Source organism: Caenorhabditis remanei, chromosome I (assembly GCF_010183535.1).
Source record: "Caenorhabditis remanei strain PX506 chromosome I, whole genome shotgun sequence".
NCBI classification, from domain to species: Eukaryota; Metazoa; Nematoda; class Chromadorea; order Rhabditida; family Rhabditidae; genus Caenorhabditis; species Caenorhabditis remanei.
The window spans coordinates 10155530-10180452 of NC_071328.1; the positions used below are offsets into that span (position 1 = coordinate 10155530).

The 24923-nt window shown below is 37.8% G+C and overlaps 10 protein-coding genes across 10 annotated transcripts; 6 read left to right on the forward strand and 4 right to left on the reverse strand.

Moving 5' to 3' along the window:
• Nucleotides 1–1251: 1251 nt before the first annotated feature.
• GCK72_002175 (uncharacterized protein) lies at nucleotides 1252–4695 on the forward strand (the record flags this gene model as incomplete). The annotated part of the gene is made up of 15 exons (XM_053723295.1): nucleotides 1252–1442; nucleotides 1485–1608; nucleotides 1662–1817; nucleotides 1929–2099; nucleotides 2150–2563; nucleotides 2609–2727; nucleotides 2772–2899; nucleotides 2942–3039; nucleotides 3282–3439; nucleotides 3499–3596; nucleotides 3639–3799; nucleotides 3849–4059; nucleotides 4107–4185; nucleotides 4238–4499; nucleotides 4549–4695. 15 exons carry the CDS (start codon nucleotides 1252–1254, stop codon nucleotides 4693–4695), a joined length of 2517 nt encoding a protein of 838 aa, XP_053591940.1.
• Nucleotides 4696–5229: 534 nt separating this feature from the next.
• On the forward strand, nucleotides 5230–7007 carry GCK72_002176 (uncharacterized protein; the record flags this gene model as incomplete). The annotated part of the gene is made up of 8 exons (XM_053723296.1): nucleotides 5230–5295; nucleotides 5347–5432; nucleotides 5489–5610; nucleotides 5655–6275; nucleotides 6323–6370; nucleotides 6535–6689; nucleotides 6775–6853; nucleotides 6901–7007. The coding sequence occupies 8 exons, from the start codon at nucleotides 5230–5232 to the stop codon at nucleotides 7005–7007; spliced, it is 1284 nt and encodes a 427-aa protein (XP_053591941.1).
• A 33-nt stretch (nucleotides 7008–7040) lies between these two features.
• Nucleotides 7041–7298, reverse strand: GCK72_002177 (uncharacterized protein; the record flags this gene model as incomplete). The annotated part of the gene is made up of 2 exons (XM_003104813.2): nucleotides 7041–7148; nucleotides 7197–7298. The coding sequence occupies 2 exons, from the start codon at nucleotides 7296–7298 to the stop codon at nucleotides 7041–7043; spliced, it is 210 nt and encodes a 69-aa protein (XP_003104861.2).
• A 473-nt stretch (nucleotides 7299–7771) lies between these two features.
• On the reverse strand, nucleotides 7772–9677 carry GCK72_002178 (uncharacterized protein; the record flags this gene model as incomplete). The annotated part of the gene is made up of 8 exons (XM_053723297.1): nucleotides 7772–7828; nucleotides 7877–8305; nucleotides 8360–8518; nucleotides 8784–9021; nucleotides 9072–9225; nucleotides 9270–9393; nucleotides 9441–9555; nucleotides 9646–9677. The coding sequence occupies 8 exons, from the start codon at nucleotides 9675–9677 to the stop codon at nucleotides 7772–7774; spliced, it is 1308 nt and encodes a 435-aa protein (XP_053591942.1).
• A 490-nt stretch (nucleotides 9678–10167) lies between these two features.
• Nucleotides 10168–11393, forward strand: GCK72_002179 (uncharacterized protein; the record flags this gene model as incomplete). Its single annotated transcript, XM_003104780.2, has 4 exons — nucleotides 10168–10216; nucleotides 10260–10374; nucleotides 10521–11096; nucleotides 11144–11393. 4 exons carry the CDS (start codon nucleotides 10168–10170, stop codon nucleotides 11391–11393), a joined length of 990 nt encoding a protein of 329 aa, XP_003104828.2.
• Nucleotides 11394–14254: 2861 nt separating this feature from the next.
• Nucleotides 14255–14953, forward strand: GCK72_002180 (uncharacterized protein; the record flags this gene model as incomplete). The annotated part of the gene is made up of 4 exons (XM_003104739.2): nucleotides 14255–14304; nucleotides 14358–14504; nucleotides 14559–14806; nucleotides 14856–14953. The coding sequence occupies 4 exons, from the start codon at nucleotides 14255–14257 to the stop codon at nucleotides 14951–14953; spliced, it is 543 nt and encodes a 180-aa protein (XP_003104787.1).
• A 762-nt stretch (nucleotides 14954–15715) lies between these two features.
• Nucleotides 15716–16504, forward strand: GCK72_002181 (uncharacterized protein; the record flags this gene model as incomplete). The annotated part of the gene is made up of 4 exons (XM_053723298.1): nucleotides 15716–15882; nucleotides 15928–16093; nucleotides 16161–16247; nucleotides 16301–16504. 4 exons carry the CDS (start codon nucleotides 15716–15718, stop codon nucleotides 16502–16504), a joined length of 624 nt encoding a protein of 207 aa, XP_053591943.1.
• Nucleotides 16505–16965: 461 nt separating this feature from the next.
• GCK72_002182 (uncharacterized protein) lies at nucleotides 16966–20143 on the reverse strand (the record flags this gene model as incomplete). Its single annotated transcript, XM_053723299.1, has 8 exons — nucleotides 16966–17133; nucleotides 17187–17321; nucleotides 17370–18614; nucleotides 18706–18806; nucleotides 18857–19479; nucleotides 19525–19621; nucleotides 19666–19727; nucleotides 19773–20143. The coding sequence occupies 8 exons, from the start codon at nucleotides 20141–20143 to the stop codon at nucleotides 16966–16968; spliced, it is 2802 nt and encodes a 933-aa protein (XP_053591944.1).
• A 1212-nt stretch (nucleotides 20144–21355) lies between these two features.
• GCK72_002183 (uncharacterized protein) lies at nucleotides 21356–23253 on the forward strand (the record flags this gene model as incomplete). Its single annotated transcript, XM_053723300.1, has 6 exons — nucleotides 21356–21418; nucleotides 21463–21726; nucleotides 21779–22366; nucleotides 22411–22953; nucleotides 23001–23143; nucleotides 23190–23253. 6 exons carry the CDS (start codon nucleotides 21356–21358, stop codon nucleotides 23251–23253), a joined length of 1665 nt encoding a protein of 554 aa, XP_053591945.1.
• A 119-nt stretch (nucleotides 23254–23372) lies between these two features.
• GCK72_002184 (uncharacterized protein) lies at nucleotides 23373–24548 on the reverse strand (the record flags this gene model as incomplete). The annotated part of the gene is made up of 5 exons (XM_053723301.1): nucleotides 23373–23552; nucleotides 23601–23954; nucleotides 24003–24092; nucleotides 24142–24312; nucleotides 24534–24548. The coding sequence occupies 5 exons, from the start codon at nucleotides 24546–24548 to the stop codon at nucleotides 23373–23375; spliced, it is 810 nt and encodes a 269-aa protein (XP_053591946.1).
• Between the last annotated feature and the right edge of the window lie 375 nt (nucleotides 24549–24923).

Genomic DNA, 24923 nt, shown 5'->3' on the forward strand with positions numbered 1-24923 from the left:
TTTAAAAGATCGTAGTTCCTTCTGAGAAAGGAGAAGAAGAAAAAACGAATAGAGTTCAGAATAAATATGACATATGAATATCCCAAAGGGAGCATCATTCATCTCATCTTTCGACACGTCCTCTTCAGATTTTTCTTCCCCATTTTAATCAATTTTTGTGTTTCAGTTTGAGGATTCTTCCACGTCATTTGTATATTAGATTCATGTTGATGTAGAATTAAAGTAGTTTTTGGAAACAACTCAACCTACTTCGAATAATTTTACACTTTCACGTACTTTGAAGTTTCAAAAAGTTTTGTGAGGTCCCTGTTAATTAAGTGTTAAAAAGGAGAAGAATGGTTCCTCGAGGAAATAATATTCACTTTTTTCTCAGAACTCATTTCTCTTCTTTTTAGTATTCTAATCCTTTCTGGTTTCAACTATTCTTACCAAAATGTATGCTTTGAAAATTCACTTTTTTGTAGTTGTTTTTCTTCTTTTTTCACTTTGATTTCCTTCAGATATCACCCAATTTTTTTGTGTTTTAAACCAAAAGTGCAATATAAAATGAGCTCAAAAGGTGAAAGAAGACGCCAGATTGATTCGTAGAAAACAATGAAAAATGCATGAGAAATGAAGAGACGGGACCACTGAAAAAAGTTGAGAAGAGAGAAAGAGAACCTGATTGTCACTTACTATTCGTCTGGAGTAACCAAAAAAAGAAGGAGGAAATAGCCGTTAGTTGGATTACTTTTTGGCAGTCCCTCCTTGTTTTGTCACAACAAAAAAAACGAGAATTCCATTTCTTTTTGCTGTTAAACTTCTGAGAATTCGATTTTGGAAGCTTTAAGTTTTTAGCTTTTGAAGTCAATTTTCTCTATTATTTGAGAGTTGTTTTTAATATTTCTCAGAGCGTTTATTAGTTTTTGTTCTCTATTATTAGAAACTGTATTTTAATTTATATTTCGAGGAAATGAGAAGTCACACATTTTGTTCTTTGAAAACCTTCCATTCCTCTCCATTCTCTTGTTTTATCTCTCAACTTTCATACCCCAGATCTACTCATTTTCTCATCAAATACTGCTCATTGAGCTCCTTTTAAAGGAGACAAGGTAAACTGATTGCTTGTTTCCGGAAGACAAGTGCACATTGGTCCATGCATACATACGCCATTCCATGACAATTACACCATTCTTTGATACATTTTCTTAGATTTCTCTTTCTTTTTCTTATCCATTTTTCACCTAAAATATACTATTTCTAGGCCCAATAATGGGAAAGAACAGTTTGAAACGGGCCATTGAACTGGATGTCGTTGATTTCGCTGAGCATACCAGTGCTCATGGAATTCCAAGAGCATATGTATCAACTGGATGGAGGAGATATATGTGGTTACTTTGTTTTCTTTTCTGTCTTTCTTGTTTCGGACATCAAGCGTATCTGATTATTGAAAGATTTAACAGGTATTCACTCAATTGGTTTCACAGCCAAATTCTTATTTTCAGAAATGATATCATAGTTGGTGTGGAGATCAAGTTCGAAGAAATCAAGTTTCCAGCTGTGACAGTTTGTAACATGAACCCATATAAAAACTCGGCGGCTCGCGAACTCGGAGCAATCAGAAATGCAGTGAGTCGGATCGAAAAACGTAAAGAAATATGAGAGTTTTTGTTCGTTTTTAGCTGGAAGCATTCGAAATGGCAATAGATAAAAGTGATGGAAATGCTCATTCGAAAAGAATGAAACGGTCGTCGAATTCTAAAATGATAGCAGTTGACTTGATGTGTAAAGAGGAACATGGAATGTTGATGGCTAATGAATTCGGACATTTGGAATGTGTGAGTTTATACGGAATTGAAGTTTAATGGGTAACATTTAACGAGGCTTTTTAAAATTATTGTAGAAAAGAATAAAAGGAAAATGACATTTGACTATCCATTATATTCCAGACATGCATCACATTTGATGACTCGGAAACGAACGAGGAAGATGATGAAATGTATTGGAATTGCCACCTGAAAAATGACTGGAATCATAGAATTTGCCACGTAGCAGAAGAACACAACCAGCTGAAAACCTGCAAATGTCATGAAGAAAACTGCATTGAAGATGGTGTCACTGTAAGAAAAAACATTGTTAGCTGAAAGTTCAACCGTTTTTTCACTTTCAGAAGCAGATGATGTGGCCATTGCAGATGAAAAGAAACGGAACAAAACTGTGTATTTCTGTAGAATCCGGAGGTCCCAGTTACTGTGCAAATTCTCAGAAATTTGAAGTTTCCAAGTGTAAAAGTTGCGATTGGTTGGGGAAATGTGAAGAAAAAAATGAAGAAGAACATGGAGTTGAAGAAGAGAAAAAGTCATGTATATGTCATCGTGGAAACTGTTTTCAGATTAAAAATAACTCAAAAGTAGGAATGGAAGTATCAACAGAGTTCAACAGTAGAGTTAGAGTATTTCAGAAAAAGAAGCGAAGAGTTCCGGAAAGGAAAGTGCATGAACGTCTTCTGAGTCGATACGAAGGCCTTCTTGCTGTCTATTCTCATTGTAATTGCACAACACAACATGGATGTGTCTCTACTTCTGTTCGTTTGTCTTTTGAAATACCTCACTATTTTAAGAAATTTCAGGTACCTGATATGGATCTGGAAAACTCAAATAAAACGTGTCTTTGTTTTTATAATCAGAAAAATGAACAAGTGTGGCCATGCTACAAAGAACCAGAATGGGAAGAAAGGAAGTGCAGCAGGTTGGAAAACACACTTTGAGCTCTTTGATTTGATGCATTTGCAGGTGTAACACTCTCGGAGACTGTGTGTATACAGATAAACCGAAGAAACAAAATATATCATGTCTGTGTGCAACTCCAATCAAAATGTGTGTTCGTATTGATCCTCCACAAACCAATGAAACCACTTTAGGTGAGAAGAAAAAGGAAAGTTGAGAAATGAAATGAATTTCAGATGATCGAATTGTAAAGTTTTGGGATATTCAGCCATCGACTACAATGTCTCCGATTGTGAAAAAGAAGGAAGAACGAGATAAAGCTTATGGATATTCTGTGAGTTTGAGTTTTGAAAAACTCGAATATATGAACCGTAAATCCTGTAATATAGGGGCACCCGCTAGAGTTTGGAGCATCCAATCTCGCCTGTCTTTAAAGATATGGACATTTTTTTCAACTGAAGAAAAATTCTATAAATATCAAGCTGTATTTTGTCAGTTCACAGCTTTCTGATACTTCCTTTGGAACCGAGATATACCGCTGCTTCTATTACAGGTTTTATGGTAATTCATTTTTAGGGAGTGAAAGATAGAATTGCTCTGAGAGCGAAAGCGATGGAGAATATTATATTCGCTGTCGATGCGTTGACAGAATCTCAGAAATGGCAGATATCATATGATAAATCTGATTTTATAATGAAATGCTCATTCAATGGACAGGAATGTAATGTCAAACAGTGAGTTTATCTGAGTTAAAACTTCAAAACAACATCATCTATGCATATATTATTTGAAGTGATTTCGTGGAATATCTGGATCCAACTTACGGAGCATGTTTCACTTACGGCCAAAAGTTGGGAAATATTACGAACGAACGATCAGGACCAGCTTACGGTTTGTTCTCGAAAAGGAGCACTTTGTCATTGCAAATTTCAGGATTACGATTGGAAGTGTTCGTAAATGTGACTGAATATTTACCGACAACGGAAGCAGCTGGAGTTCGACTGACAGTTCATGCAACAGATGAACAACCATTTCCTGATACACTTGGATTCTCAGCTCCCACGGGCTTTGTCAGCAGTTTTGGTATCAAACTGGTATGATCCCAATCGATTATGTAACTTTTATTTTTGAAATTCGTTACAGAAGTCAATGGTCAGACTTCCTGCTCCATATGGTGATTGTGTGCAAGAAGGAAAGACAGAAGATTTTATTTACACTCAGAAAGCATATAATACAGAAGGATGTCAGAGAAGTTGTATTCAAAAACATCTATCACAGACATGCGGATGCGGAGATCCCAGATTTCCTCCGTATAGAGAATCTAAGAATTGTCCGGTTGATGATCCATATAAAAGTAGTATATGCCCAGTTCTTATTTATGAAATTCCAAGATATTTATAGGAGAGTGCATCAAAAATGAAATGCACGTGGCAACAAGAGACTCGAAGAAACTTGGATGTTCTTGCAAACAACCTTGCAAGTAAGCAAATGAATTCAACCTCCTTATTCCTGTCTGAAACGACAATTTTCAGCCAAGACGTCTATTCTGTGTCGTATTCTGCATCACGATGGCCAGCAATCGCAGGAGATTTGTCAGGATGTCCGCATGGAATGGCTGCTCAACACTGTTTAATGTACAAAAGGGAACAAGGATCAATGATTGAAGTGTACTTCGAACAACTCAACTATGAATCTCTTCTGGAATCTGAAGCATACGGTTGGTCGAATCTTTTATCAGATTTCGGAGGTCAGCTCGGTTTGTGGATGGGTGTTAGTGTTATTACTATCGGAGAAGTGAGTTTGAAAACAGATTCGCAGAGAACTGATCGAATTCTACTCTCAGGTCGCTTGTTTCTTCTTCGAAGTATTCATCTCAATCATAAGTTCAAATCGAACGAAACGGCGTCCCGCGAGGAAATCATTCAGTTCGTCTCTTCGATGTTCAACTGATTATAATTTGAACAAAGACGGGTTCAATCTCGACAATTAATTGAGCATTCTTTCCAATAAAACACTTTTTTCTGTGAAATAACATTTTTATTTTGAAGCATTTTCAAGAATGAGGAGAAGATTTCGTTGTCGCAGTGATAACCAAAAATCCACGCATTCCTCCCATAATGACCTGAAATTGAATTGGAAGGGGTGAAGGCATCTGATAAGAAGCTTACCTTCGATGAAGTCAAAACAAACATCGTGAAAATAACGATGGATAATACCAATAATTTCTTCATTTTCGGTGAAGAGAGAAGTCATAAAAACAGATGAATGAGTCAAACATTTATAGCTTCTCGAACGATTTTTATGGATTTTATTAGTTTTATTAATCAATGAAAATCTGTGTAGGTGGAGGAGTTTATGAGTCATTTTCGTAGGGATGCGATGTTTATTCTTCTCTTTTATTGATGGGTTACTGTAGGAGAATTCAAAAAGAGAGCACTCGATAATTAGAATTATTTGCGAAATAGAAGGTAATTTGGAATGAAGAAAGGCATGAATGGACAGAGAATATTCAGTTTGGTATACAATGTCAAGAAACTTCGGACATGAATTCCTAACCGAAATATCTACTTTTGGAACTGAAACTGCTCTGGTGATCATATTGTCTCCATTTTGTATTGAGTTATAATTTTCCAAATTTCAGATTTGGCGAGATCAAGAAATTTCATTCGAGAATTTTCAAAAACTAGTTGGAAAATGGAAAAATATAATTGAGAAACAGAAGAAAAAGTAAGTCAAGTTCCTCGTTTTTCAATGTCACAATCCTTTATTTTTTCACATTTCAGCTATCTTAACACTCTCAGAATTGCTCTTTTTTGCTCAAACTCTCCTGATATTTTGTCTATAATTATAGCATCTCAACTATCTGGAATTACAGTAATCCCACTCAACCCTTCATTCAAGAAATGTAAGAAAAACAAAGAGTTAACCGGAAATTTTGAATATTTTCAGACGAAATCGATAAGTACATTGCAGAAAGTAATGCTAATTTCTTAATTGTCAGTGATGATGTTGATTGTGAGAAGTTTGAAGAAATCGAGTTCCATACAATCTCTGAATTGTTGTCAGCTGAAGACAACTGCGTTGATATTGATGAATCTCCGGCTTCATCTCATTCCGGAGCCATTGTTTTTTTCAGTTCTGGAACTACGGGACCTCCGAAACTTTTCGAATATTCTCAAAAGATTCTTTGTTCTCAAATCGATCAACTCAGAGAAATTCAATTGGATTCAAGATTCTTTTCCCCTTCGAAAACAGATATTTGTTACGGAGTTCTTCCATTTTTCCATGCTGGTGGTCTGATTACAGTATTCTCAATGATATTCTCCGGATGTACAATTCTTATAAATGAGAGATGGAATGAACAAGAGTTTCTTTCAAACTGCCAGAAATATCGAGTTTCAGTTTTATTTCTTGTTCCTCCAGTCCTCAATTTCTTTGCAAATCATCCATTAATTTCAAACTTTGACCTATCATCTCTGAAAACAATCTACGTCGGAGCGGCCGCGAGCCCTCCTGAAAATTTCCGAAAGGTCTCGGAACGACTGCCAAAACTTGAGAACTTGATCCAGTGTATGTTTCTTTTTTCTAATTTTCTGATTATTCATTCGTATTTTCAGTATACGGAACAACCGAATGTGGTGTTCTTTTATGTAGTACTGGCAAAGGTATAACGAATGGAAAGAGTGTTGGACTACCGTATCCCTTGGTCGAACTGAAAATAAATTCAAAGAATAGTGAAATTCTGGTGAAATCAAAAACGGGTGTGGAGGAAGGCTTCATGGAAACAGGTGGGAATTGGTTCACTTTTTTTTTTCAATTTAATTTTTAGGAGATCTCGGATGTTTGAGCTATAAATTGAAAGAATTAATGCTGATCGGAAGGATGAAAGAAATTATGAAAGTACGTGGATGGCAAGTGAATCCAAATGAAATTGAAAATGTCATCAGAAAAGTGAAGAATGTCATCGATTGTGCTGTTTATCAGGTATTTAGGAAATAGTTCCCTTCTAGCAGAGAACCATTTTGACCTCTCATTTCAGTTATTTCTTAAAAGATTATTGTGATTTCAGAGTACAATTCCCGATAAATTAATCGCCAAAGTAATTGGTAATCCTGGTACTAAAAATGAGATTATTTCTGTTGTTAAAGGTGAACTTTTCCCCACTCGGATTAACAAAATCCTCAACTGTTTTAAGAAAACTTAGCGTCATACAAACAGTTGGATGACGTCATTTTTGTATCCGAACTGCCTAAGAACTCTTCTGGAAAATTGATGCGACATCTACTTCAACGAGACATTTGAATGCTCAAATAACTTTATTTCAAACTCAATTAATTATCCTTTTCCTTTGATAATTGGTCCTTTAGGATCGATATTCGGCTTTCTGATAACCATTCCAATGCGTCCGCCCATTAGAGTCTGATCGTTACCGAAATTGTCTCGCTGAATAAAATTATCTTATTAATGGTTTGAAGAGGAAATGCTGATTACCGCCATTCCCTTTCGACGAATCACTTGTCTCTTATGATGAATTGCAGAGACGTTTACGAAAAGAATTGAAAAAAGAAGAATAAGGAATTGGAAGAGTTTCATTTCGACAGAATGAAAGAATGATAGCAGAACGAATGAGATGGAAAAGGAGAGAAAGAGTTTTGTCTCTTTCTCAGAAACTGTTTGGGAAACTCAACGAATCATGGGAAACAAGTGAAAGAAAGATTGAGATATTTGCCAGTGAGACATCGTGTAAAAGATCAAAACTACAGTATGTCAGCACATCATTTGAAGGCTTACAGTGTTTAATCATTCTTATATATCAAATTCGTGTGGGGTTTCTCAGCATCTCTGTCACAATGTCGGCATTTTATATTCATTTCCAAAAATACAAGTTATCATCAAAAAAGTTTTCACGTGAACTCGAGTGACGTAGCCGCGAGGAAAAGCGCCGAAGGAGCGTCATCATAAGCTGGTATGAAAATAAAACAGTAAAATTTTTTTTAAAATTCATTGCTACACATATATGTGCACATATGTGCACATAATAATACTATTCTCCAAAACTTTATAAATCATAATAAATTATCTTCATTTTCTCTGTCGAAATTGTCGATTAATGACTGCCAGTTCTGGAAAAAGAACGAGAATTTCAATGTTTTGTCTTTTGGAAAACCAACCAGAGTGGATGAAAAATTTGATGCTTTGGTTGTCTTATTCTCATCAAAAAGGGATAAAATGTCATCGGATGTCGGTTTATTTGAAGGTCCTGGAGGAGGGAGAATTGGTGGAACGAACGAAGAAGTGTCAAATAATGTAGCAAGTGGTCCAATTGGAAATGCAATTGATGCAGCTGATTCCATATCTAGAAGATCTTGATTTCTTGATTCTCTTCGTTCTTCATCGACGTCTTCTATAAGTGGACTGTCGCATTGTGACCTCGATTCTTCTTGATCTTCCATTCCAAATTGTGGACTTTCTCTTCCAAAAAGAAGGTTTTTGAGCTCTTCTTCATTATTTTTCGGCTGAGTAGTTTTTGTCGATTCTTCTTTCTCTTCTTTTCTCTCTTCTTTTCTCTCTTTTTCCGGTTTTGTTCCAGTTGCCAAATGCTACAAAAACATTAATAAGAAGGGGGTCATAAGTATGATTTTCTCAGAACTTACACTTAAAATTTCGAAGTCATAATTATTGTAGCAATTGATATTTTCAGCCAAAGTTTCAAATGCTCGTGATGTCTTTGAGTAATATTCAAAGAGTTCATTTTGATAGTGAGTCAATACATATGATAGCAGATTTGAACGAGAAGCAGACAAGAGATCGACCTGAAAATAAAGAAGATAACTTCTCTTTGGAAAGAAACCAAAGAAATTGTGAAGATTTCATTTAATGTTCTTAAAGAATCGCATCCCGTATGACATTTCTTTAGATGGCCGCTCTTCGAATTTATAAGGAATGGGATTTCGGGTGGTTACCCGTAACGACTTTCCGGGTTCGTTTTTCAAAGAAAGCAATACAGACATTTGAGATGTATATGAACTGACATATGTCAAAAGTCTCTGAAATCACACAAATCCGTTTATGATTAACCTTCTGAAGTGTATCAGTCTTCAATCGATCCAATCTCTCTTTATTTGTTTTTACTGTCGCCTGAGCTTCTCTGAATTTATCCATTGACCCATCAACTTCTGGATCTAACTCTTCACTTGTCTTCTTCATCCATAAAAGACTTCCTCTATATTCTGTTCGACACATCTGAACTGCTTCGATTGTTTGAGAACAATCTCCGATTGCTCTCTCAACGAAAACACTCAACTTGTTGTAGAAACTGAAAAGAATAACATGTTTTGAAAAGCAATAATAAAGAAGAAAACGAACGTTGATACTCCGATTCTGGCGGCATTCAAACGATGACTTGAGAAGAGAAGTGACCTTCCGACAGCTATTAGAATTCTACCGACTGCTTCTGTTTTGTCGATTTTTCCTTTTTCTTTCAGATATTTTCCAAGTACGTTTTGAACAAGAGTTTCATCTGAAATTTAGTACTCTTTGTTTTTCAAAACAAGTGAGATTTACCAAGAAGAAAGTTAGCATAGTTGTCTACATTATTAAGAAGTTGAAAGGATGTTCCATGAACAGATCTATAGAGATTCAAGCATGTATCCAACTCATTATCACTGGCTTCCAGATGCTCGTCTTCCTGAAATTTTGTTAATTTCTTTTGAAATTAATAGAGCAAACGTTTACTTTCTTTCCCAGTTTTGTTCTAATAAATTGTCGAGCTGTCCAATAATGTCTCTGCATTGTATTCACAGTGGATTCATCCGTTAACCGAGCCATGAATCTATCTGCGTTCATTCCGCTGGAACAATTTGCATTAACACGGAAAGTAAAAACGAAAGTTTATGAAACAGATTTTACGAAATAATATCGAAAATCTTGGATGACTCACCTGGTGTTCCTTTCGTAGAATTGTGAGGCCATGTTTGAATTGAAGAGCTCTTTGCGAAAGAGCGAAATTCGGGAATGAAGCAGACGACGTCGTATTCGAAGGAGCACGCCACTCCTCTCTTATCGACTTCTTCTCATACCCTTCTGCGTCTCCTCCCAGCTCGCCGAGTTTTCTTCTAACGCTCTTCTCCTTCTATGCTATTTCATTTGGTAGTGTGAAATGACTGGAAGAATAATGTGGGTAGAGACCATTACACTGCAGTTCAAGTCGACGTAGTTTTCACTTTTAATTTTGGATTTATTTTTGTTTAATTGCACAGAAATTGACTGGATAGTAAATAAGACCACATCATGCCATGTTTATTGTAGCTACTGTAGTTGTAGACACCAGCTTCAGTATTTGAATTTCCGCGCAAAAACTGGGTAGATTTACGATAAAGAACGCGCGCACACGGAACATCGGAGTCTTGTAGTCCTCGGAGAGGCCTCCTCATTCCTTTTTTTCTTTTTTCAGCCAGACGTCATGGGAAAAGAGAGTCCACGAGAAAGACGGAACAGACATAGATCTCCAGGTAAGAAAAATCGAATTAACCAAAAAAATGTTTTTTTTATTAGAGAGAAGACGTCGCTCACGTTCTCGATCGACGGATCGATACAATCGGAGAGATTATAGAAAAGATGATAGCCCGCGGGTGAAAAAGGAAATCAAAGAAGAAGCACCCAGTGATAGGTAGGATATTTTACGTTTCTGAAAAAGTATGTTAAAAATCGCTGTGCAACCATGAGAGCCCAGTCGGAATCTTACTTTTTTTAAACTAGACCTGTACAGGTACCTGTTAAAGTACTTTCACATTTTCCTGCAAATAAAAATTGCAGTGAATCTCCGAGGCGTCGACGGGAGGACAGGAACGAGGGAAAACACGGGGATCGCAATGATGATCGAAAAGACAACCGACGAGATTTTTATGACCGGAGGGATAATCGAAGAGATTTCGATGATCGTAGAGAACGTAGTAATCGAGATGATCGTGGAGGCCGGCATCATGATGGCCAGCGTGATCCACGCGACAACTTCAGAAGACCTGAACGTGAAGAACAGATGCGGGAGGACGGTAAACGATATGGCCTGGAGAAGAAAGAAGAGAACTGGGGTAAAAGCGAAGAACCTGCTGGTCCTCCTAAAGAAAAGGAGAAGGTCAATCTGGGAACATCTGGAGCATTGACTGAGGACACAAACACTTTCCGTGGAGTTGTAATAAAGTACAATGAACCTCCAGAAGCCAAGAAACCGAATGCTAGATGGAGATTATACCCTTTTAAAGGGGATGAGGCCCTTCAAGTCCTTTATATACATCGCCAATCTGCATATCTCATTGGGAGAGATCACAAAATTGCTGATATCCCAGTTGATCATCCGAGTTGCAGCAAGCAACATGCTGTGTTACAATTCAGGTTTTACTTTTTCCATAATTTAACAAATACTGATTCACTATTTTCAGATCGATGCCCTTCACACGAGACGACGGCACAAAAGCTCGAAGAATTATGCCATACATCATTGACTTGGGAAGTGGCAATGGCACTTACTTGAATGAAAAAAAGATCGAGGCACAGAGATACATTGAACTAAAAGAGAAGGACATGCTCAAGTTTGGTTTTTCGACCCGAGAATACGTTGTTATGAAGGAGAGAGAGATCACTGAGGAAGAGCTTGCAGAAGGAGCTGTGAAACATGAGGATTCTGATTAATACTGTTATATTCCATTTTCTGATTATCATACAAATACTCTGAAACTATAAAATAATATTACAAATTTCTCCACTTCATTTATACGTGGAACCGATGTATTATTTTTCTTTCTGAAAAAAGTTCATGGTCCTATTTTTACAGAGTTTACAGTATTCACCATTCAGTTTTCGGTTTACATCAACCAAACGATCAGTCTCGACGAACGCCAAATGTTTTCTCTTCTGATGCTCATATTCGTCTTCTTCTCGGGAAGTACTCTTCTTGCTGTTTGTGGAGGGAAAAAGAAGGAAGCGAAAAGTGAAGCGAGCAAGTCTGCTAGAGGTGCTGCACCTGGATCTGCTCAAGCTGAACCTGCTGGAGTAAGTTTATTTCCACAGGTTTTATACGGTATTCCTTTTTCCTTATTTTCAGGATGCAGAGAAGAAGGCCGAGTAGTGCAGAAATCTGGAAGAAGACGTTCAATAAAGATTTTTTTTTGGATTTTGTGTATTTTCGGTTTTTATTCTGATAATTTAAGGGAGCTCTAAACCGGAAAAGGTTTTCTTTAATAAGTAATTCAGGGAGCCCATTTTTTCCATTCCTATGATGTTTGGTTCTCTGGATTACATCGCACATATTTATTTCCTCGGGTTATGACTTCATCATTTTCACTTTTGGATTTTTTCTGTTTTCTTCCTGTTCTCTACCTCGCCCTTAATTCTCGTTATCAAATTTCCCCAATAGACACACCCGCCGTACAAAGGTCTTCAATAGAAATAGTTCGGTTTTGTCGGCACAAAAATCACTTTCCGTGTTGGATCTTCGGATCTCCTTCAGAATATATTCTAATGAGTGTCTTACTTGTTTATCATTCACCGAAGCCGGTATTTATTGCATATTCAGGAGAGATGCCAGTTGCGTAAAACTCTAGTACAAATTTTCAATTCCTCAAAGCACACAATGAAGATATCAAGTTTCGAGTTGACTGCTGCTTCTTATTCTTCCCGAGAAAGGAGAAGAAGATGTAGAAAGCGGGGAGGGTGTCAATTATGGCTAGAGATCGTAGAGACATATACGAAGCGTCCCTAATCTAGCTCTCTTCTCTCTTTCTCCTAGCCAGCCAGTAGTCGTTGTTTTTGGACGAATTCACTCCCTCTCTCTTCCTCTAACTATTTTTTCTCACACTCCGTAGGTTATTTTATTTTCAAATTTCGAACCGATGTTTGTTGTCCTGTTTTACAATTCTTCTACGCACTCTTTCACGCATGCACACGTTGTTTAGAAAGGCGAGCGGCAGGTGGCAAAAGACAAAAAAAGAGAGAGAGATGCCTCTTTTGAGATTTGAATTTTCTTCCCCTCCCTTTTCATGTCAAAATCGATTCGTAGTGTTTTTCGCAATAAATACAACAATGCTCGGTGATTTCAAGATATTTTCCAATTTATTCAAACTGTTTTCTGCTCTCAGATTATATTGAATTCAGAATTCCATTAACAAGTTACCGTAATAGAAAGTAGTGATGGTCTCGAGACGAATGAATTTAATGAATGAACACAATCACTATTGCGTCTTGCTTGGATTATGGTAGATATACGTTGTTTCGAACAGTTCAATATCGTATATTCGTATTTCTTTTTGAACGAACCGCAAATTGCTTGAATTGTCAAACAATTAATTTGCGCACCTTCTCATTCCGTATTCAGATTCCCAATTAGTCCTAACGTTTTAGTACGGTCATGGTCGTTACACTCCACCCTTTCATTCGTTTTAGAATTTTCATTTTGGAGGAAGTCATATCCGATTCATGAATTCCCTTCTCGCCACTCAATTTCGCAATTTGCGCAAGCCTTCCAAATTTTTGTTTCGCAATACTTTTTTCACCACTCGGCCACTACTTTTATGCAGACTTGCAAAATTCCGGGCCGGCCCGGCCCGATTTTGGCCCGGCCCGGCCCGGTCGGCCCGGATTTGAATTTTTGAACTTTTTTCACTACAATTTTTGTCCAAAAATTTATTTTCTGAAAATTTTTCATATTTTTCCTCAAATATATTTTTCAAAAACCTTCGAAACCTACAAAAAATTGTTTTTAAGAAATATTTTTCAAAAAAAATCGGGAAATTTTCGAAAAAAAAATTTGAATTTTTTTCAGTACTGAACTTCCGGGCCCACCGGGCCGGGCCGGGCCCTAGAAATTTTCATTCCGGCCCGGCCCGGCCCGTTGCAAGTCTGCTTTTATGTATCTCTACTACGAGCTCAGAGAGCATGTCCAACGGATGATTTATAAGTTTGAGAGGTCGAAGTGGAATTGAAGAGAGAAAGATACGAAACAGCTCTCATAGAGAAGTTTTTCATTTCTCCGTTGAACGCCGTTTGCCCTCTCTCTCCGCTTTCACAACTCTGTCTTGCCCGCCTCCACTAATCACCGTCTAAATCTTTTGGCTCGTTACATGCCGTTTTGCCTCGCGGACGGCGCAATTAGGGACCAACTCCACTGGCTGCGCAAAGAATGAATAGATAATAATCTCTTCCTTCTTTCACTATTTCTATTGTGCGCCTTCCATTTCACACCACTTTCTCCCCATTTCTTCCTGCTCGGAGCTTTCGAAGTTTTGATTTAAATTTTGAATCTGCTACTCAATGCAATGCTACCTTGCCCTCGAAAAGTATCAAGAGACTCCCTAGGTTTAATCTACCACAGCAAACATTCATCACATGATTGCCCCTTTTGAACCGCCCCTTTTTCATCTATGCTCGCTTCTCCTGCTTTTCTATACTCTTCTTGAATATTTCCATGTTTCCATGGTTGCCATCCGGAGCTCATTCTCTTTCCGCTCGTTATTCTCTTTTTCCTATACACACCTTTCTTTATTTTTTAGATAGTCATGTCTGCCGCTGCTGAATTCCATTGGGATAACGCTGATGTGAAAAAAAAGTGAGTACAAAATTTGTTCGTTCTAGAAACACCCCTTCATGGTGATGTTACAGATGGGACGCGTTTACCAAATTCGGAGCTGCAACTGCAACGGAAATGACCGGAAAAAACTTCGACAAGTGGTTGAAAGATGCCGGTGTCCTTGACAATAAAGCAATCACCGGAACAATGACTGGAATCGCCTTCAGCAAAGTTACTGGGTAAGGTTCTAAGATTCATTAAATATATATTGAAAGGAACGTGATTAATTTCAGGCCAAAGAAGAAGGCTACTTTCGATGAAACCAAGAAGGTATTGACTTTCGTCGCTGAGGATCGCTCAAGACAAAGCAAGAAACCAATTCAAGAGGAATTGGACGCGATCACAGAGAAATTGGCCAAATTGGAAGCTCCTAGCGTCGGTGGTGCGGCTAAGGCCAATGCAGGTGGCGTGTATAGCCGTCTCACTGACCATACTAAGTATACTGGAGCTCACAAAGAGCGCTTTGATGCTGAGGGAAAAGGTAATAAATTAAGATCGATGTTTACAATAAAGGCTTCTATTGAATTCAGGAAAAGGTAAATCTGGACGTGACGACAGCGGCGAAAACACGGGATATGTCGGAGCCTACAAAAACAAGGACACCTATGATAAAGCACACGGAAAGTAATAATCTGATCTCTGTGGACCAAATAATGATAAACTTTTCAACACTGTCTAATGTTGTGGATAATAAAATTTTTAATTCCTAGTAAGAATATTGTAATAACTGTAATTATTCCTTTTCATCTGCTAATAAATAATCTCTGAAACGTCTAATTTAACGATTAAAAAATATATACCTATCAGTCTACATATTGGCAACTCTACGAAATCTCACGGATTGACGATAGTAACGAGAAACTAATAGTAAGCAAATGTTTCCATTCAAAAAATTTCGTTATCTATTTACCACTGTGATGCATTTTTGTTAGGTTATTGTATTTCAATCAAAAAATTTTAAGTTTTTTCATGTATCTTTGATGATATATTTCAAAAGAATCATTCAGTTTCTCAGTTAAAACACATTTTTGCAAAATTTTGTGAGAAATATCGGTCTGGTGTGTAAATCTCACAATTTCTGCGTAAATCGACAGAAACGATGGGCGCGGGTCTCGCCACGGCTATCGGTCGCAGCGAAATAGTTGCCTGAGTATTCAACGTTAATACATGGCCGATAGTAAAGGATTTCAATTTTTGCGAGTTTTTTCTTTTCTTTTTCTCAAAATTCGCTCGTTTTGTGAAATTTTTGATGAAATTTCGATAAAAACTTGATTATTGAAACTTTTAATTGGAATATGCTCACAATCGTGATGTTAAATTTTATTTTTCTGTAAACTCGTATATATTCGTCGTTTTTGTTTCATAACCAAAAACTGTGTTTCAGGGTACAATGGCTCCACGTGGAAACCAAATGTTGGGCAATGCCCATTTCCGCAAGCACTGGCATAAGCGTATAAAGACCTGGTTCAACCAGCCAGCTCGCAAGCTCCGCAGAAGACAGAACCGTCAAGCTAAAGCTGTCGAGATCGCTCCACGCCCAGTCGCTGGACTTCTCAGGTTTGTTTTCCTTTTAATAATTCTTATAAAATGAAATTCTTGTAGATCTGTGGTTCGTTGCCCAAATAAGAGATACAACACCAAGATCCGTCTTGGACGTGGTTTCTCTCTCCAAGAGTTGAAGGCTGCCGGTATTTCCCAGGTTGAGGCTCGCACCATCGGAATTGCTGTTGATGTGAGAAGAACCAACAAGACCGCCGAAGGACTCAAGGTAAGTGTTGCTTGCCCCTTTTATTTTCCGATAAACGAAGATCAGTATTCATTCTCCAAATTTCCAGGCCAACGCTGACCGTCTTAAGGAGTACAAGGCTAAGCTCATCCTCTTCCCGAAGAAGCTCAGCGCACCAAAGAAGGGAGACAGCTCCGTAAGTTCAATATATTGAGTATTCAAGAAATGTTTTTCTATTTATAAATTCAGGCTGAGGAGCTCAAGGTTGCCGCTCAACTCCGTGGAGATATTCTTCCACTTTCCCACACCATCACCTTCGAAGAGCCACGTCAAATCTCCGAAGCTGAACGCAAGGTCGAAATCTTCAGACTTCTCCGCAAGGAGCGTGCTGATAAGAAGTACCGTGGAAAGCGTGAGAAGAGAGCCAGAGATGCCGCTGAGGAGAATAAGTAAATTGTTGTTGTTTTCCGCTGTTCATAAATTTGTTATGAAAGTTAGCAGTTGATAACATTTGGAGAAAGGGGAATCTGGGTGGTTTGATAGACGATATTATTATGACGACGTGAATGGATTATATGGTTACTAGATATCTATTTATCCTTCACATGAAAAGAAAACTTTGCTCTTCAGAAATCCAGTCATCATGCATTAGTTTGTCATTTGACAAGTTGTATTTATAGAAACTCGGTTTTCTTTGGGCTGTAATATGGTCATTCACCAGAACGTTTATCTCGAACGATCGAAAGACATTTCAATATTTTTAAAAAGTTTTTTGCTTCCCGAGAATAGGCCCATAAGGTGAATCGCGTGTTTGTACAAAAATTTCATTCACATATATTCAAAAACAAAGTAGAACATTCATAATATCCTACAATACACGTATTAAATAAGTTAGTGAGAGTCGGAGTGAAAGACTAGTCTAGGTGTTCAGATTTCATAGAAGTTTTGGATCTGTTATGCACCGTAGGAGATTCATCAGTGTATTCGAATCGGTGAGGGAAGCTGATGGGAGATGATGCTCGAAGAGGTGCGACGGTATTCAAGTGGACTGGGGTTGATGTGATGGTCGCAACTTTCATTTGCTAAAATGAAGAAAAAGGATTTTTAATTATGAAAGTCTTTTATTTTTTCAAACCTTCTCGATTTTCTGTGCACTATGGTGTCCATGGGGCGTACTAGGAATAATACAGCAGCCACGAACGAATATCGAAAGAAGCACTGGTAAGAAAACCAATCCATGTAGAAGTCCCAGTGAAATGGAGAGAACAACCTAAACGTGATATTAATATATGAAAGTTCGATGTTTTTAGGATCTTACGGTTTTAAAGAATGTTACGATCATATAGGCAGGAATATCAGCAAGTACAGAAACTGCAATAATTGTTGACATTCCTCCCTGAAATAGAGGCCACCCAAGAGCCGATAATGCTTCTTGCACTCTTCCTGCTGCGGTATCTCTAGTGGAAACCACATATCCGTAGGCAATATGAGCTGAATAATCGACGGAAAATCCAATAGACATGATGATTGTAATCATCGATATAGCATCCAAATTTACCCCCCACAGTGTCATGTATCCAATAACTCCGAAGTCGATAGATGCACAAGCAAGTGCGACCCACAGTGAACACATCGGTTGCGGAATAAAGAGAACAGCAATGACAATCATAACGAAAAGAGCAATGATAATATTTTGAACAGTGTTTGGAATAATGATGACGTACTGGTCAGTGAACATCCAAATAGGCATAAATGTTGTTACATTGAACTCGGGCCATCGTGTAGCAACTTCTCTGAATGACATAGTTGCATCAGTTTGATCCATCGTTGTCACCAAATCTTTCATTCCTACAATGAATCGGAAGCTTTGTACCATCGTTCCGTTTTCGTCATCTGGCATGGGACCCCAGTATATATCTTCTGCCAGTGGATTGTTTGTTTTCGAAGCAAGGAAATGTTGGAGTAGGCCATAAAATGAGGAGTCTATAATTTGAACTTGTAGCTCCTTCTGATAATATCTCTCCATTTCGAAAAGCCAGAATTGTACTGATTCCATTCCGATAGCATGTTTACTTGTAGCAAAATCAAGAACCATTGCGTGGACTCTATCACGAGAAGTGTGATTTCTCAAATCCGGAGCATTGTTGATCACGATCTGAACTTGCTGGCCATATTTCCAGAAGTATTTTTCCAGGAGCCGATAATGCGGAATAGCATAAGAGTCTTCAACAAGCAAATTGACCGGTTCTAATCCTTCTTTGATTCGGGAACATCCATAACTTGCACCAAGTAGATAGATTACAAACCAAACCATTGCAATTAAGCGAACAACAGGATGCATGAGAACTGGAGCATACCACTCGCCGAAGAAACGAGCCGTTAATGGTTGTTTGACATCATTCGATGCGGAGTGATCAGGTACGCTTCCAAGATTGAATATGCGTTGCAATGTACTCTGAGATTTCTTCTTTTCAATAGGAACCGATTCTACGAGGAAGAATGAGTTGCGCCCAGCGGCTTCATGTTTCATGGCTAGAGCCAAACAAGCAGCAAAGAAAGTGATCTGAAATCGAAAAAGTTTTTGAACCAGCTTTTACAATAAGCAAATTGAAGGTTTACTGAAAATTGATTTGTTATCAGGGGTGTAAACATACCTGATAGACAAATGCAAAGAAAATTGCAACTCCCGTGTAAACGCAAAAGATTTGAACTGCTGGAATTGTAGTGATCGTTCCTACCCCGAATGATAGAACATCTGAAGTAAAATTTGACTATAACATTTGATTTTCAATTATGATAGCTCACCAGTGCTTGAAGTAATCAAGATAGAAACTGCAGCATCAGCCATACATTCTCCCATTCTTTCGTGTACTGTATGCGTTCTTGATGTTCTTCGAACAGCTGCCACCATTAAGAACATGTTATCAGTTCCAACAGCAACGACGAGGAATGGCATAACTCCGACAATGTCATTGTAGGGCATTCCCATCAGTGAGAGACATCCAATTCCTGTCAAAATGGCGATTCCAGCATTGATAACTCCAAGAATGGATAGAATAGGTTTAGAAAGAACCCAGTCAATGTAGAATGATCCATCAATGAAGCACAGTGAACATATTGTTGAAAATACGATAAGAAGTGCGAAGGAGATAACAAAACGAGGAACCAATGTATCTGCATTCCTTTTTAGTTCATCTGCTAGTGTTTGTGAGTGGAAGTAGGTGATAGAAATATAAGGATCTTCTGGATACTCCGTTAGCATCCTTCCTAATTCGAGCTCCCATTCTCCAGATATGTAACTCATTTCTTCAGGATGAAACTTTAAATGATAGATCATGAACCATGCTTTCGCAGATGCTAGAATATCCGTCTCATTTTCCCCTTTCATGACGGTCACACCGCCCAAACTGCTGCCAATGTAACCACCTCTGCAAGAATTAAACGCCTTTCAAATTTTCCTTTCGTGAACTTACTCAGATCCAAATCGAAAATATGGGTAAGTAATGTTGAAACCATGGTTGTATAAGTCGGAGAGAATATGCACATGTTTGTTAGAAGGGCATCCGCCATCTGAAACAAATAATTTGGATCAGAAACTGGTAATAGAATATTACTTTTATACTGTAGGCACAGATTCTTGTAGCTGTAGTAATGCCCGTCGTGAAGAACACGAACTCTAAAAAATGATTATTCGATTAGCTTATTCATCTACCACAATTACCTTGTTTGAATATATTTGTCAAGCTGATAAACAGCGTTCGCAAATTTGCTTTCCAAAATATTAGAATCATTTCGAGCAAGGGCCGTTACTTGAATTTCTCTGCTTTGCGTTACAGCTCGTCCCGGTATGTAATTGTTGTCAGTGAGTGGCCATTTCTCATGAATCGACATCCGTTCCATTTTACTCTGTGCCCCAACGGGAGTGAAAAGATAAACAGCATCAGACAGTGGATTTAGATGAAGTAAGCCGACACCCATTGCAGCGGTGAACAGAAGAGGAAACACGAGAAATGGTAATGGATGGTCGCATACGATGAATCCGAGCTGACGGAACAGCGACGCCACACGCCGCTCCACACAGTCCCATGCCATTCTGTAATAAGAAAATCAAAGATATTTTGTGGTTAAACGGAAAGCGAAATGTAATTGTTAACGAAGTTTTAAAGATAATAGTGAGGTAATCAAATAAACCAGATATTCGCAGATATGAGTACCGTAGCGAAGATGGGAAAAAATTGTGCAATACGCAGTTGTGAACATTCGAAAGCTTGAAAACATTTAAAGCCCGAATCACTGAAACCGACTATCAGATTAGAAAAAAACATCGAAAAAATTAGATCTTCATCAGAAAGTTTAAACTGAAAATGAACGTCAGCTTATCTTCAAAATGTATCGGACGCTCAATAAAACAAGTTAACACAAATTTAAAATAGAAAAAATCAGATTGGGATTTTTTAATTAGAGGTTGCGGTTCATTAATCTTCAAATTCAAATCAAATTTTGGAAACATAGGTAGATCAAAATGACAGATCAAATACAGAAAAAGTGTAAAAGAAATCAAAGTCGATTTGTGTTTCCACGGTGAAGACTGTCTCCGTCGTCCGCGCGCGCGTCATCCTCGTCATCTGAATAGACCGGTATTTCTTCGAATGTTCTGCGGTTGTGTCATCAGACGATGGTGAAAGCAGATGAATAAAGAAGAAGAGTGAGAAAGAAATGAGGGATAAAATACTTGGCAGAAGTTCGCTTCAACAGAAATATGTAATGGACCGGTCCGTTTTTAAAAAAAGAGAAAGTGTCTGGTAAAGCCAACAATTATTAGAAAGTTTCGAGAAAGTTTGAAATTGAATTGATATCCAGACACTCAATTTCATTCTCACTTCAAGTAACATACTTAAAATTCTTCAAACTCTCACGAATGAAGAAAAACCAAATAACGTATCGAGATAATTCTCCCGCAAACCTCATCTTTCTCCTGTTAATGGTTTTTTCTTCAATTGAAAAACGAAGGAGAATCATGAAAATGGGTCAAGATTCGTCACTTTGATCAGAAAAATGAACACATTGAGAAAAATTTGAGCTTATTCATCTTACTGACATTCAAAAGTGTAAAACCACCATAGGCAGATCACACCTACAGTATCTCTGAGCCAAAAACGTCAAATTATCTCTATACTTCGTGACACTCAATGCTTGATAACGTGACATCCTCTAAACTCTTAAAAACAAAATACATAAGAGCTTTGTTGAAACGTCGGAAGATCAGTTCTCAAATCTATTTTCATCGGTTTACGACAAAAAAGAATGGGCGATTCGAATATTGATGGAAATATCAACAAACGATCGAGTGGAGAAACCACGACTGAAGTGAGTTTTCTGTAGAATGATAATTTTACAGTAGGAAGATTCAGGATATTCCGGATAAACGACAAGAAGTGACAGCAGTGAATGAGGATAAAGGAAGTGATCGAAAAGAGGAAAAAGGAAGTGACAGAAAGGATGAATCTCTGATAAATAAGTCAACTTACATTGAAAAAGATGTTGTTGAAGACGAAGAATTGTATAAAAGTCTTCAGGCGATGCCATTTTATCATGGATTTGTTCCTCGTGACGATCTCGGAGTCATCATTCGAAATGAAGGAGATTATTTGATTCGTGTTAGTGAAATCACTACTGTGAGTGCACATTGTCTCTTTGATTCCTACTAGAAATTTAATATATCTCTAGAAAAAAGAAGGAACGACTGGTATAAAACGAGACATTGTTCTTTCGGTTTGCTCTTCGGATGGCGTTGGAAAAGAGGCTGATCAAAACAATACGAAAGATGCAAAATCTGAAAATCATCAATCCGAAAGGAAGATGAGAAATCTTGTAATCCGCCGATACGATGGAAAGTTCGGAATAAAAGGATCGAACTTATTTCCAACAATCGAAGCTCTTCTCGCTAATCATCACGTCTCGAACACGATGGAAACGAAAGAAAACCGATTTTTGAAGACGCCAATTGATCTTCAAGGATGGGAATACAGACATTCAGCAGTGAAACTTGGGGATAAATTAGGAGAAGGAGCTTATGGAGAAGTGCGTAAAGGGGTATTACAAAGAAAAGGAAAAAAGGCAGATGTGGCCGTGAAATTGATGAAAGGAGGAGAACTGAATAAGCTGAAAATAAGAGAAATGATGAATGAAGCGAGATTAATGAGAAATTTCAAACACAAGAACGTCGTTCGATTCTTCGGTGTTGCTGTAGTTGAACAGCCATTGTATATTCTATTGGAATTGGTTAATGGAGGAGGTCTAAACTCATATTTACAGGTAATTACTCTGGAAGATTACTGTAGATAATTGATTTGTTTCAGAAGAATAAGAACATTAGTGTGATTGAACTTGTTGGAATGTGTCTTGGAGCAGCTCAAGGGCTTCAATATCTTCATGCAAATCACTGTATTCATCGAGATATTGCTGCCAGAAATTGTTTGTATTCGGTCGACAAAGTTGTGAAATTGTCAGATTTCGGACTCTCTGTTATTGGAAATCAATTTAAACTTCACGCTTCTCAAAAACTTCCAATCAAATGGCTTGCTCCAGAAACCATTACAACACTCTTCTTCACACCGAAAACTGATGTTTACAGTTACGGAGTGATGTGTTTTGAGATATTCTCAGAAGGAGATGAGCCTTGGGAAGGTGTTACCAATACAGAGACGAAAAGAAACGTAGTTTATGGAAAACATTTGGAAATGCCGGAAGCTTGTCCAGAGAAGTTTAGATCGTTCATTCACGAAAAGATCTTTGTCACTGATCCGAAGAGGCGTGTTGTTATGGATGATGTCGTCAGGTTCATCGAACCAATTATCAATGATATTCACAATGCTGCAGCTGTTAATGCAATTATTGTTGAAGTGAGAGACTCGTCTTATCATATTTTCCCATTTTCTATAATTAACAGAGATCTGAACGTTACACGAAAACTGTGGACTGTAATCGTTCTGTGATGGCTTCAGTGACTGGAGGATCCACTCCTCGTAATGCATCTAATTCATCCCGAAAAATGAAAAACAAAGTGAATCGTAAGAAACCGACTCCAGCAAAGTAAGAAGTTCAATCAAATATCTTTTCATTGTGTTTTTAATTTCAGAACCACGGCAAATACGGGACAAAAAGCAGCTAAAAAATCGACCCACAACACGGTTGAGAAGTAGATAAAAAGGAAATATGACGTAGTATTTACTAGTTTAAAATGAATATGTGGTATCCACGAATGAACGATTTATTAAATTAACTGCTATGACATCACAATGAAAGTCAACAGTAAACAATTTCATTTCTTGACGACTGCTTCCAGTTGTTTCTTCAATGCATTACGATGAGTTTCTCCATTCCAAACGTCTTCTAATATCTTCTTTTGTTCTTCCTGTGATCCTTTCTTGACTGCAATCAGCATTGCTTTTTGAGCTCTGGTCACCACATTTCCACCCCTTGCTACTTGGCTGATGAAACTCTGAAATAAATTTGGATGATAGCTGAAACCATATATAATTTATTTCACCTCTGCTTCCTCTTCTGTTTCGTATACAAAATCAACATAACCCAGTTGTTTTGCTTCATCTGCAGACATCACATTGGCTCGTCCCATAGCAGCAAGAGCTCGACCTCTTCCCATTATCTTTTCCAAATACTCAGCGCCACCCCAGGAAGGAACGATTCCCATTTTTGATTGAAAAAATGCAATTCTGGCGTCAGAATGGGCTATGCGAATGTCTGTTGCCGAGCATATTTCTGTGGCTCCTCCGAGCGCGTGACCATGAATTTTGGCAATCGAAATGGCTGGGGATGAATTGAGAAGACTGAGAATTGTTGACATGTATTCAAACATTTGAACTCCCAAATTTTGGTCAGAAATCTGCAAATTCTTTATCCCATTCGCTGAAATTGATGATTCAGAACTCACATCCTTTATCAGCCCCAAGTCAGCACCCGAGCAGAATGACTTTCCAATTCCATAAACAACAATAACTGAATTCTCGTCGCTTGAAATCTTCTGAAATCATCTTGAATGTGCTCCGAGATGGAAACGAAACCATTCTCACCTCTATTTGTTCTCCAAACTCTCTCATCATTTCTCCGGATAGACAGTTGTTTTTTTCTGGACGGTCTAGGACAACATCAAGTCTACCTTTCAATTTGTCATTTTTTTCCACGCGAATTGAACCTCCTTTCCAGGATTGGAAGGTTTTTAGTAGTGTTGAGGATGGTCTCACCTAAAAACTGACATCTTGAGATTTGTGTAAGTCATCTAACGAATTACTCATATACTGGAATCCTGGTATACATTTAGAACATCTACAACTGATGGGTTTAGTTTGTATTACTGTGTCTCTAATTGAAAGAAACCTTTCCTTCTGTTCACTAATAAAACTGATAATCTTGAAATTCTCTCTAACGCTACTTTTGCAGTATAATAAACTCATGAGTAACCTACCAGTCTTCCAGCCATTGATGATCTGATAAAATGAGTATATCTGGAATAATACTAGACTTTATAAACTTTTAAACTTCTTGGTATTGCAAAAATCGAAATTCTACGGAGATTTATTGCAGCAACAGAAAAATCGATCTATCAGCAATTTGAAAGTAACATTCTAACTTTAGCACAAAGAAATAATTTATTGCTACGAAACGTTGGTGGCTGGGGACGGGGAGAGCACTTTGTTTTGAAATAAATATAAAATAAAAATTCGAGAAATAAATTATCTATCAAAATAACACTGAAGGTGAATCAAAGAACTTGGTGTTACAATGACGGGGTAAAAGAAATGCCACTAGAGACGCAAATGACGGAGAGATAGAGAGTGACAAACATCACTGATCT